Source organism: Cherax quadricarinatus, chromosome 41 (assembly GCF_038502225.1).
Source record: "Cherax quadricarinatus isolate ZL_2023a chromosome 41, ASM3850222v1, whole genome shotgun sequence".
NCBI classification, from domain to species: domain Eukaryota; kingdom Metazoa; phylum Arthropoda; class Malacostraca; order Decapoda; family Parastacidae; genus Cherax; species Cherax quadricarinatus.
Window position 1 is genome coordinate 26,316,563 of NC_091332.1, and position 13,240 is coordinate 26,329,802.

General features: G+C 38.9%; 1 protein-coding gene across 1 annotated transcript in view; it reads right to left on the reverse strand.

Moving 5' to 3' along the window:
- Nucleotides 1–913: 913 nt before the first annotated feature.
- LOC128705621 (choline dehydrogenase, mitochondrial) overlaps nt 914–13,240 on the reverse strand; it is a 30,484-nt gene continuing 18,157 nt past the window's right edge. Inside the window, exons 6-9 of the mRNA XM_070092827.1 lie at nt 13,099–13,240; nt 7,065–7,138; nt 2,834–2,985; nt 914–1,500 (exon numbers count right to left, since the gene is read on the reverse strand). The exon at nt 13,099–13,240 is cut by the window's right edge and continues 36 nt beyond it. Of these exons, the coding sequence (XP_069948928.1) occupies nt 1,344–1,500; nt 2,834–2,985; nt 7,065–7,138; nt 13,099–13,240 (525 nt within the window). The 3' untranslated portion in view covers nt 914–1,343. The remainder of the gene's footprint in view (nt 1,501–2,833; nt 2,986–7,064; nt 7,139–13,098) is intronic.

Consider the following 13,240-nt stretch of genomic DNA (forward strand, 5'->3'; position numbering starts at 1 on the left):
GGTCAATTAGCAAGAACTCGTTTAAAATTAAGTCCTTTCTAAAATTTACTCTTATACGTTTAAAGATATATTTTTTTCATTAAAGTTAATGTAAAAATTTTTAATTTTGCACCAAAAGAATCTTAGAAAACTTACCTAACCTTATTATAACAAGAACAATTTATTTTAGCCTAACCCAACTAAATATATTTTAGATTTGTTAACAATAATTTAATACTAAACACAGTGAAATATATTTTTTTCGTTAGGTTCAGAATGATTTTGGCGAAATTATTGCATACACAAATTTTCACTTGTCCTATATGGCAAGATGAGCGTTGCTATTTAAGCCAAGATCGCAAGTTCTGCCTATTCGGCACGACATTTCTATATATATATATATATATATATATATATATATATATATATATATATATATATATATATATATATATATATATATATATATATATATATATATATTATCGTGCCTAATAGGTAAAATTGATCAATTAGCAAGAACTCATTTAAAATTAAATCCTTTCTAAAATTTTCTCTTATACGTTTACAGCTATATTTTATTCATTAAAGTTGATGTAAAAATTTATAATTTGCAACAAAAGAATCTTAGAAAACTTACCTAACCGTATTATAACAAGCGTAATTTATTTTAGCCTAATCCAACTAGATACATTTTAGATGCGGTTACAATAATTTAATACTAAAACACAACTAAATATATTATTTTCGTTAGGTTCAGAATGGTTTTGACGAAATTATTGCATACACAAATTTTCACTTGTCCTATATGGCAAGATGAGCGTTGCTATTTAAGCCAAGATCGTAAGTTTTACATATTCAGCACGATATATATATATATATATATATATATATATATATATATATATATATATATATATATATATATATATATATATATATATATATATAATATATGTGTGTGTGAATACGAAATCTTCAAATGCAAAATTCTCTAAGGGGTAACTAGTGATTTTTTTCCTTTAGTAATGAGGATGTTTCCTGTTCTATTACTTAATTACCAAACAGTACCAATCCATGGATGATTATCTAGAATTTCCCAAATCTACAATACAAAATTTATCTAGAAGTGGTACGTATAAAATACATATTCCCTTCATTACATCACTTCTGAATGGAAAGATGAGAGAAGAACGCTGAGGCTGAGGATTTAGCCGAGAGGAGCTGAGGTGTCCCAGTCTTGATAGATTTTAATTTACATCCAGGAAAAAGTGATTAAATAAGATAAATATCGACCTCCTTGAATCTAGAGCCTTTGAGCATCATCAGGGACAAGATCAGAGGAGGATGCTGGAGCTGAGGATCTAGATAAGAGTTTGAGGATCTGAGAGGAGCCAGTCATGCTTGACGAGATCGGCAGCCTTCTCAGCTATCATGATGGTGGGAGCGTTGGTGTTGCCGCTGATGATGAGAGGCATGATGGAGGCATCGACCACCCTTACTCCTGACACACCACGTAGCCTGGTCAGCACAACAACACTAAATTAATATCCTTTCCAGTACAACATCCTGTTCACTACAGCCACATTATCCTAACATCCTGATGAACACACACAAAAGATTTTGATCAGTAAAACAATAGTTAATTTCCTGGTCAATACAGTAACATTATATTTAACATGTTAATACTACATCCTGTCCAATACAATAATGCATTCTTAACATCATGGCCAATATTTTAAAAACCTAGCCAATATAACAGCATTATCTTGCAGTAATACACCATCTTGGTCAACAGAATATTGTTATCTAACATTTGGATTACTACATTACACTTATTTATTTATTTGAACATGATACAGAGAAGTACAAAGGAATACAGTTATTACAGTGCAACATGCCAAAGCCCCTTGTATGCAGAGCATTATGGGCAGGCTTAAAATTAACTTAAGATTAACTGTAGGAAGTCTTCCTACAAGAGTGATGGACTGAACACATCGTTTCCAGGTTGAGGGACTGATTACCTCGAACTTCTCCTCTCCTTACCCATTTCTACTTTGTATTGGTCTGATGAAGCCACTGTGTGGCGAAACGTTTCTTCCATAAAGATTCACATGTGTTGCATACGTGTCTCAATTCAAAAACATTATTGTAAACAGATAACAATTTAGCACAAATGAGTATTACAAAGACAGGTCATATGGTCATTTACTGTGTTGCTGAGCATTCAGTAGAATGGAGTATTCTGTTAGGTAATGTAATTAAAAAATAACAAAGTTTGACTGGGTCACAGGTTAGACATTTATGAGATACAATAATGAGAAACATTTATGAGATACAATTTATGAGATACAATTATTCAGTATTTATTTAGTTGTGGGTGAGTAAGTGATTTTTGAGAAGAGACTTGAATTTATAAACAGTGTTTCTTTTATATTCACTGGTAACGAATTCCAGAATTTAGGGCCTTTTATGTGCATTGAGTTTTTGCATAGTGTGAGATGGACACGAGGAACATCAAAGAGTGATCTGTGCCTGTGGGAATTTATCATTCTGACTGAGATGGTTCATTGTTGTTGAGCCCCATGCACAAATTCCATAGGTGAGATAGAGGTAAATAAGTGAGTGATATAGGGCCATGAGGGCTGGCTGTGGAACATAGTACCGTATCTTCGATAGTATGCCTACGGTCTTGGAATTTTGGGGGGAAATTTGTTGTATGTGTGTTTGAAATTTGAGTCTATTATCAAGGTGGATTCCTAAGAATTTTCCCTCTGTGAGTTTTGTGATAGGTGAGAGCTGGTCGATACAACATTATCTTAACATCCTGGTCAATGCAACAAGAGGTGCTTACCTGAGTCTGTGGTCTACCACCGCCAGGGGATCAGAAGAAGGTCCCATCTTACATGTACCACAAGCATGGTACGCAGTAGTGGCCATGTATCGCGTGTAGCACGCCCAGTATGCATCCGTGTACGCCTTCTCGTGCTGGCAGCCGCTCAACACCTGCCAAAACATCCGTGCTATGCGTCAGCCGGAATGAAGTCTAGTAATTTGGTGTTGTATGTACCGTAGGTAGCCAAGCCTCAAATACCTTCTGTTTCAGAGCAATAAAGGAGTTAAATGCGTCGCCCGATAACGTCATGACCAGGCTTAGTATGAACCAGTTTAGGAGAGCTATAAAATACCTCACGAATGGCGCTGCAGAGAGGGAGGAAACTGAATTTTTGTGTAGTTAATATTCGTGTCACAGTTTTATTTAACTCATCTTCTTTATAATTTTAAATTCACATGCAATTTATATTCATATATTTTATTTATTATATTTTTGTCGTATTTCTTTTTTATTGTAATTCATTTTTTTTTTAATTTTATTTACTCATAACTCACGGTGTATTTATACTGATGTATACATAACTCACGGTGTATTTATACTGATGTATACATAACTCACGGTGTATTTATACTGATGTATACATAACTCACGGTGTATTTATACTGATGTATACATAACTCACGGTGTATTTATACTGATGTATACATAACTCACGGTATATTAGTACTGAGGTATACATAACTCAAGGTGTATTAATACTGAGATATACATAACTCACGGTGTATTAATACTGAGGTATACATAACTCACGGTGTATTAATACTGAGATATACATAACTCACGGTATATTAGTACTGAGGTATACATAACTCAAGGTGTATTAATACTGAGATATACATAACTCACGGTGTATTAATACTGAGATATACATAACTCACGGTATATTAGTACTGAGGTATACATAACTCAAGGTGTATTAATACTGAGATATACATAACTCACGGTGTATTAATACTGAGGTATACATAACTCACGGTGTATTAATACTGAGATATACATAACTCACGGTGTATTAATACTGAGATATACATAACTCACGGTATATTAGTACTGAGGTATACATAACTCACGGTGTATTAATACTGAGATATACATAACTCACGGTGTATTAATACTGAGATATACATAACTCACGGTGTATTAATACTGAGATATACATAACTCACGGTGTATTAATACTGAGATATACATAACTCACGGTATATTAGTACTGAGGTATACATAACTCAAGGTGTATTAATACTGAGATATACATAACTCACGGTGTATTAATACTGAGATATGTATATCTCAGTATTAATACACCGTGAGTTATGTATAACTCACGGTGTATTAATACTGAGATATACATAACTCACGGTGTATTAATACTGAGATATACATAACTCACGGTGTATTAATACTGAGATATACATAACTCACGGTGTATTAATACTGAGATATACATAACTCACGGTATATTAATACTGAGGTATACATAACTCACGGTGTATTAATACTGAAATATACATAACTCACGGTATATTAATACTGAGGTATACATAACTCACGGTGTATTAATACTGAGGTATACATAACTCACGGTGTATTAATACTGAGGTATACATAACTCACGGTGTATTAATACTGAGGTATACATAACTCATTCACTCCATCACTGTCTAGTGTAAAGCACCCTTCTGGCAAGACAGTGATGGAGTGAATGATGGTGAAAGTTTTTCTTTTTCGGGCCACCCTGCCTTGGTGGGAATCGGCCAGTGTGATAATAAAAAATAATACATAACTCACGGTGTATTAATACTGAGGTATACATAACTCACGGTGTATTAATACTGAGGTATACATAACTCACGGTGTATTTATACCAAGGTATACATAACTCACGGTATATTTATACCGTGGTATACATAACTCACGGTGTATTTATACCGAGGTACACATAACTCACGGTGTATTTATACTGAGGTATACATAACTCACGGTGTATTTATACCGAGGTATACATAACTCACGGTATATTTATACCGAGATATACACACAACTCAGTGTATTTATACCGAGATATACACACAACTCACGGTGTATATATACCGAGATATACACACAACTCACGGTGTATATATACCGAGATATACACACAACTCACGGTGTATATATACCGAGGTATACACGCAAATATAACTACTTTTATTGGTAGTAATAGTATGAAGAGGACTCCCATGAGAAGAAGTTACCTTATTTAAGATTGTTTGGTTATCCAAGGTAACTGACACAAGTTACTCTGTAAAGTAAAAGGACACAAGTGCAACTAATGTGACATTTATTGTGGCAACGTTTCGCTCTCCAGGAGCTTTATCAAGCCATTAATGGCTTGATAAAGCTCCTGGAGAGCGAAATTGCCACAATAAATGTCACATTAGTTAACTTTACATATTGTCGGTAATTCTACTAACTTTATTACAAGTTACTCTGTAAAACAATTTGCGACCATTTAAAAACTGTGTAATTGTAAGTAAATAAACGTGTTTATTGGGATTCAGGTCTACCGCAGGAGAGTCATTAAGGCCGCAGGTCACTGTACACTATTTGGCAAGAAGATTTTAAGCCATAAAAGAGTGTTTAAAGTCAATTTTCAGTGTATATATAAAATGATGGATACATAACTCATTGTTTATTTATACCGAGGTATACATAACTCATGGTTTATTTATACCGAGGTATACATAACTCATGGTTTATTTATACCGAGGTACACATAACTCATGGTTTATTTATACCGAGGTATACATAACTCATGGTTTATTTATACCGAGGTATACATAACTCATGGTTTATTTATACCGAGGTATACATAACTCATGGTTTATTTATACCGAGGTACACATAACTCATGGTTTATTTATACCGAGGTATACATAACTCATGGTTTATTTATACCGAGGTATACATAACTCATGGTTTATTTATACCGAAGTATACATAACTCACGGTTTATTTATACCGAGGTATACATAACTCACGGTTTATTTATACCGAGGAATACATAACTCACGGTTTATTTATACCGAAGTATACATAACTCACGGTTAATTTATACCGAAGTATACATAACTCACGGTTTATTTATACCGAGGTATACATAACTCACGGTTTATTTATACCGAGGTATACATAACTCACGGTTTATTTATACCGAGGTATACATAACTCACGGTTTATTTATACCGAGGTATACATAACTCACGGTTTATTTATACCGAGGTATACATAACTCACGGTTTATTTATACCGAGGTATACATAACTCACGGTTTATTTATACCGAGGTATACATAACTCACGGTTTATTTATACCGAGGTATACATAACTCATGGTTTATTTATACCGAGGTATACATAACTCATGGTTTATTTATACCGAGGTATACATAACTCACGGTTTATTTATACCGAGGTATACATAACTCACGGTTTATTTATACCGAGGTATACATAACTCATGGTTTATTTATACCGAGGTATACATAACTCATGGTTTATTTATACCGAGGTATACATAACTCACGGTTTATTTATACCGAGGTATACATAACTCACGGTTTATTTATACCGAGGTATACATAACTCATGGTTTATTTATACCGAGGTATACATAACTCACGGTTTATTTATACCGAGGTATACATAACTCACGGTTTATTTATACCGAGGTATACATAACTCATGGTTTATTTATACCGAGGTATACATAACTCATGGTTTATTTATACCGAGGTATACATAACTCACGGTTTATTTATACCGAGGTATACATAACACTCCGTGTGCACAAACTAACAGATATACATCTGCAGCATCTTCTCACAGGTGGTGTGAGAGGTGAAACAGGTGGTGTAAGAGGGAAAACAGGTGGTGTAAGAGGGGAAACAGGTGGTGTAAGGGGGGAAACAGGTGGTGTAAGAGGGGAAACAGGTGGTGTAAGGGGGGAAACAGGTGGTGTAAGAGGGGAAACAGGTGGTGTAAGAGGGGAAACAGGTGGTGTAAGGGGGGAAACAGGTGGTGTAAGAGGGGAAACAGGTGGTGTGAGAGGTGAAACAGGTGGTGTAAGAGGGAAAACAGGTGGTGTAAGGGGGGAAACAGGTGGTGTAAGAGGGGAAGGGGTAACTAAAAAAAGAGTTGAATATCTTTACCTTGTCGTGGAACTTGGCTGAGAGATCATCAGTAAACGCAGGAGCCTCGCCCACTTGCAAAGCAAGTTTGATACCTGCAACACCAATACTTCACAAATGCATGAAAGACAAGAGAGAGTAACAGTGGGACTGAGACATCAGTATCGGGGAGTAACAAGCGGGGTTCCGCAAGGGTCAGTATTAAGAACATAAGAAAGAAGGAACACTGCAACAGGCCTACTGACCCATGCGGAGCAGGTCCATGTGGTCCCCCCGGATTAGACCAATGACCATCCCCCCCGGATTAGCCCAATGACCCACCCAGTCTGATCATCTCCACTCAAGGATGGAGCACTGCATCAGACCCAGCAGCACAAGCGAGTCAGGTCCAACTCACACTCACCCACACCTACCCATGCATCCATCCAACCTATTTTTAAAACTACACAACGTTTTAGCCTGAATAACTGTACTCGGGAGTTTGTTCCACTCATCCACAACTCTATTACCAAACCAGTGCTTTCCTATATCCTTTCTGAATCTGAATTTTTCCAACTTGAAACCATTGCTGCGAGTCCTGTCTTGGCTGGAAATTTTCAGCACGCTATTTACATCCCCTTTATTTATTCCTGTTTTCCATTTATACACCTCGATCATATCCCCCCTAATTCTACGCCTTTCGAGAGAGTGAGATTCAGGGCCCTTAGTCTATCCTCATAGGGAAGATTTCTGATACATGGGATCATCCTTGTCATCCTCAGAACCACAACTGTTTTTTTTTTTTTTTTTTTTTTTTTTTTTTTTTTGTTTTGTGTGTGTGTGTGTGTGTGTGTGTGTGTGTGTGTGACACTGTCACTGTGACTTCCATGACTGATGTGACACTGTCACTGTGGCTTCCATGACTGATGTGACACTGTCACTGTGACTTCCATGACTGATGTGACACTGTCACTGTGACTTCCATGACTGATGTGACACTGTCACTGTGACTTCCGTGACTGATGTGACACTGTCGCTGTGGCTTCCATGACTGATGTGACACTGTCACTGTGACTTCCATGACTGATGTACTCACCTAATTGTACTCACCTAATTGTGGTTGCAGGGGTCGAGACTCAGCTCCTGGCCCCGCCTCTTCACTGATCGCTACTAGGTCCTCTCCCTCTCTGCTTCCTGAGCTTTGTCATACCTCTTCTTAAAACTATGTATGGTTCCTGCCTCCACTACTTCACTTGCTAGACTATTCCACTTGCTGACAACTCTATGACTGAAGAAATACTTCCTAACGTCCCTGTGACTCGTCTGAGTCTTCAGCTTCCAGTTGTGACCCCTTGTTTCTGTGTCCCCTCTCTGGAACATCCTATCTCTGTCCACCTTGTCTATTCCCCGCAGTATCTTGTAAGTCGTTATCATGTCTCCCCTGACCCTTCTGTCCTCCAGTGTGACACTGTCACTGTGACTTTCATGACTGATGTGACACTGTCACTGTGACTTCCATGACTGATGTGACAGTCACTGTGACTTCCATGACTGATGTGACACTGTCACTGTGACTTCCATGACTGATCTGACACTGTCACTGTGACCTCCATGACTGATCTGACACTGTCACTGTGACTTCCATGACTGATCTGACACTGTCACTGTGACTTCCATGACTGTGACACTGTCACTGTGACTTCCATGACTGTGACACTGTCACTGTGACTTCCATGACTGATGTGACACTGTCACTGTGACTTCCATGACTGATGTGACACTGTCACTGTGACTTCCATGACTGATGTGAGTTACTGTGACTTCCATGACTGATGTGACAGTCACTGTGACTTCCATGACTGATGTGACACTGTCACTGTGACTTCCATGACTGATGTGACACTGTCAGTGTGACTTCCATGACTGATGTGACATTGTCACTTCCATGGCTGATGTGACACTGTCACTGTGACGTCCATGACTGATGTGATACTACCATTGTGACCTCCATGACTGATGTGATACTCCCACTGTGACCTCCATGACTGATGTGATACTCCCACTGTGACCTCCATGACTGATGTGATATTCCCACTGTGACCTCATGACTGATGTGAAGTCACTGTGACCATGACTGATGTGTAGTCACTGTGACTATGACTGATGTGATATCGTGACCTTCATGATTGATGTGATACTACCACTGTGACCTTCATGACTGATGTTTACCTGGAGTTTACCTGGAGAGAGTTCCGGGGGTCAACGCCCCCGCGGCCCGGTCTGTGACCAGGCCTCCTGGTGGATCAGAGCCTGATCAACCAGGCTGTTGCTGCTGGCTGCACGCAAACCAACGTACGAGCCACAGCCCGGCTGGTCAGGAACCGACTTTAGGTGTGATACTACCACTGTGACCTTCATGGCTGATGTGATACTACCACTGTGACCTTCATGGATGATGTGGTACTACCACTGTGACCTTCATGGCTGATGTGGTACTACCACTATGACCTTGACTGATATACTACCACTGTGACCTCATGACTGATGTGAAGTCACTGTGACCATGACTGATGTGATACCACCGTGACCTTCATGACTGATGTGATACTACCACTGTGACCTCCATGACTGATACTACCACTATGATCTCCATGACTGTGATACTACCACTGTGACCTCCGCGACTGCGATACTGCCACTGTGACCTTCATGACTGTGATACTACTGTGGCCTTCATGACTGTGATACTACTGTGACCTTCATAACTGATGTGATACTACCACTATGACCTTCATGACTGTGATACTATCACTGCGACCTCCACGACTGTGATACTTCCACTGTGACCTTCATGACTGGTGTGATACTACCACTGTGACCTCCATGACTGACACTACCAATGTGACCTCCATGACTGTGACACTACCACTGTGACCATGACTGTGATATCACTGTGACCTTCAGGACTGTGATACCACTACTGTGACCTTCATGACTGTGATACCACTACTGTGACCTTCATGACTGTGATACTACCACTGTGACCTTCATGACTGGTGTGATACTACCACTGTGACCTTCAGACTGGTGTGATACCACTGTGACCTCATGACTGATGTGATACTTCTACTGTGGCCTCCATGACTGTGACACTACCACTGTTATCTTCATGACTGATGTGATGTTATCACTGTGACCTTCATGACTGTGATACCACCAGTGTGATCTTAATGACTGTGATACCACCACTGTGACCATGGCTGTGATACCACCACTGTGACCTTCTTGACTGTGATACTGTGACCTTCATGACTGATGTGATGCTGCCACTGTGATGATGACTGATGTGATACTACCACTGTGACATCCATGACTAATGTGATAGTATTGTGACCTTCATGACTGATGTGATACCACCACTGTGACCTTCATGACTATGATACTGCCACTGTGACCTTCATGAATTATGTGACGCTGCCACTGTGACCTTCACGACTGCTGTAATATTACCACTGTGGGTGGGACCCAGCAGGTGAGACCCAGCAGGTGGAACCCAGCATGGGAGACTCAGAAGGTGGGACCTAGCAGGTGAGACCCAGCAGGTGGAACCCAGCATGGGAGACTCAGAAGGTGGGACCTAGCAGGTGAGACCCAGCAGGTGGAACCCAGCATGGGAGACTCAGAAGGTGGGACCTAGCAGGTGAGACCCAGCAGGTGGAACCCAGCATGGGAGACTCAGAAGGTGGGACCTAGCAGGTGGGACCCAGCAGGTGGAACCCAGCATGGGAGACTCAGAAGGTGGGACCTAGCAGGTGGGACCCAGCAGGAGACCTAATACAACAAGGTCACTAATATCACAGGTTAATTATTATATTTCCCATCTCTGAATACAGGGTAGTGTTGAGATACCTTTTCTGTACTTTACAAGTGTTCTATTGTTGTTCTTATTGTGTTCTCTCACTTTCTATTATCTACCTGCCATTGTTTTTGGTGTGTGTTTCAGTGCCGTGTCTGTCTGTCCGTCACCTTTAATATTAACATAAGAAATTTTTCACTTATTTTTCACTGACCCTTACTATATTTAAGTGAAAATGTAAACTTTGTATGGATCATAGTGTTTCCATTAATTTATTGAAGAGCTGAACTAGAGGATTGCCCAGTAGTGCCGACCCTTACCTCAGCTTCAACAACCAAACACTATGTATGGTGTGTGTGTGTGTGTGTGTGTGTGTTTCTTTCAATGCTACATCAGTTTCTTATTTATTTATTTATTTAGTAATTTAAGCATACAAACAGAGGTACAAAAAATACAGGTAAGAGCAGCATGCCAAAGCCACTTATATGCATAGCATTACGGGCTGGCTTAAAATTAACTTAAGATTAACTAAGCAATGATGAAATCAGTGATAAAACATTATTGTAAACAGATAACTATAAAGCACAAATGAGTATTACAAAGACAGGTTATATGGTTGCTTGCATTGCTGTACATTCAGTCGAATGGAGTATTTCTGACTGAAGTAGGATGATTCAGAGAAGAAAAACACATTCAGCATCACGTATTTCTGTTTCTCCTGGAATGCACAAACATCACAGTTCAAAATGTCCAAGATACTCCTTAATCTAGGAAGAAATAGATAAGTTTTTCTCAAAAGGCAGCCATGATGTGGACTTTCAAATTCCCTGTCTTTCCCATGACTCCCACGTACATCCTTACCCATTATTCATATTACAGGCAACTCCAGTGTGGCGAACCGTTTTCCCTGATTTCCCTGATTCCCAACATGTTTTCCCAACCTTTTGGATTCCGCTTAGTCCTGCCTAACACAGATACAGTAGATGCTGGAGCCTCTACCATTTAACCATCCTTAACCTCTTCTTTCAACCTGAGATACCCCTTGTTTCCGAACACTCTCTTGGTCAACCTCAATTGCGTTTCCCTTTTTAATTAAATGACCAAACTATATCTACAATCTATCCTATACAACGTGAATTATGAATTTTATGCTCACACATCGTCTTCTAATTCACTTACACCTTATTCTCTGTAGCATATTTACATCTTACAATGATCTTTTTATGACGTCTAACCTGCCAGTGACACTCGTTGCAGAGCAAGCATATACTGGGACAGCGGTATTGCTATGTGTAATGGACGTGCCATTTAGAGCTATTGAAGACGTATGCCACATATCCGTTTAAAAAAAAATTTCTCAAGTATACTCTGGTGCATTTTTTTTTTTTTGCATCTATTGATAAAACTTCGTCTTTCATAGCCTCATCTACCGACCCTCCTTCTTCCAGATATCTAAATACATTCACTTCCTTCATTCCCTATCCAGTAGTCTAACGCCAATTTTTTTTTTTTTGACTACGATTCTCACTAACCACCTTCATCTTTCTTTAATCGCGTTTAATTTTCTTCTAATACACATCTACTCTCTATCTGTGTTTTCAGTCTCCCAGAAGCACTGTGTCATCAGCGATGACCATCTGTGACAATTCCCACTTTGTATCAGATTCAGAATATTATTTTTAATCGCACATGTCTCCCCCAAGACCACAGTGATCACTTTTACAACCCCATATATAAACATATTAAAAACCAGAGTGATATCACCCATCTCTGTTTAAGGCCCACATAAAAAACTCTCTTGCAGTTTTTAATAACCAATCACTTATTTCATTCATTTCCAACACATGCCACATTGCGTACTTGGTTGGTTGGTTACTTTGGTTAAAGCCCATTAACTATACGAAGGTGTTTATGGCTGCATGTCACCCGTTCATTCCTAGTCAAGAATACTTTAATTCCTAAAATAAGGATTTAACATTCTGTGTTTACGCATGACCCAGAGACATACACTTGTTGATGTATATTTTTATGATCATTAGCCTTTTCCAAACCCAAAAATTAAACAAGTAACTCCGAATTCTTATGAAAATATAGCTTAATTACATTCGTTCATGTCAACACTTTATCCAGGCCTATCCCATCTTAAATATAACTTATTTCTATGCAATCCTATCGTATTGCGTTACACTAACACTTTGAGAATAATAATTATGAACTGACCTCTGACTAAGGTTGTGACATCATCTGGGTGGTGGAGGAAGTTGAGGTTGATGAGTGGATGGTCGTATGGGTTAGGTGACGCCAGGGTCAGAGTGCCACGGCTCAGTGGTCTGTTTAAAACTGGCACCAGGGTGAAGCCAGA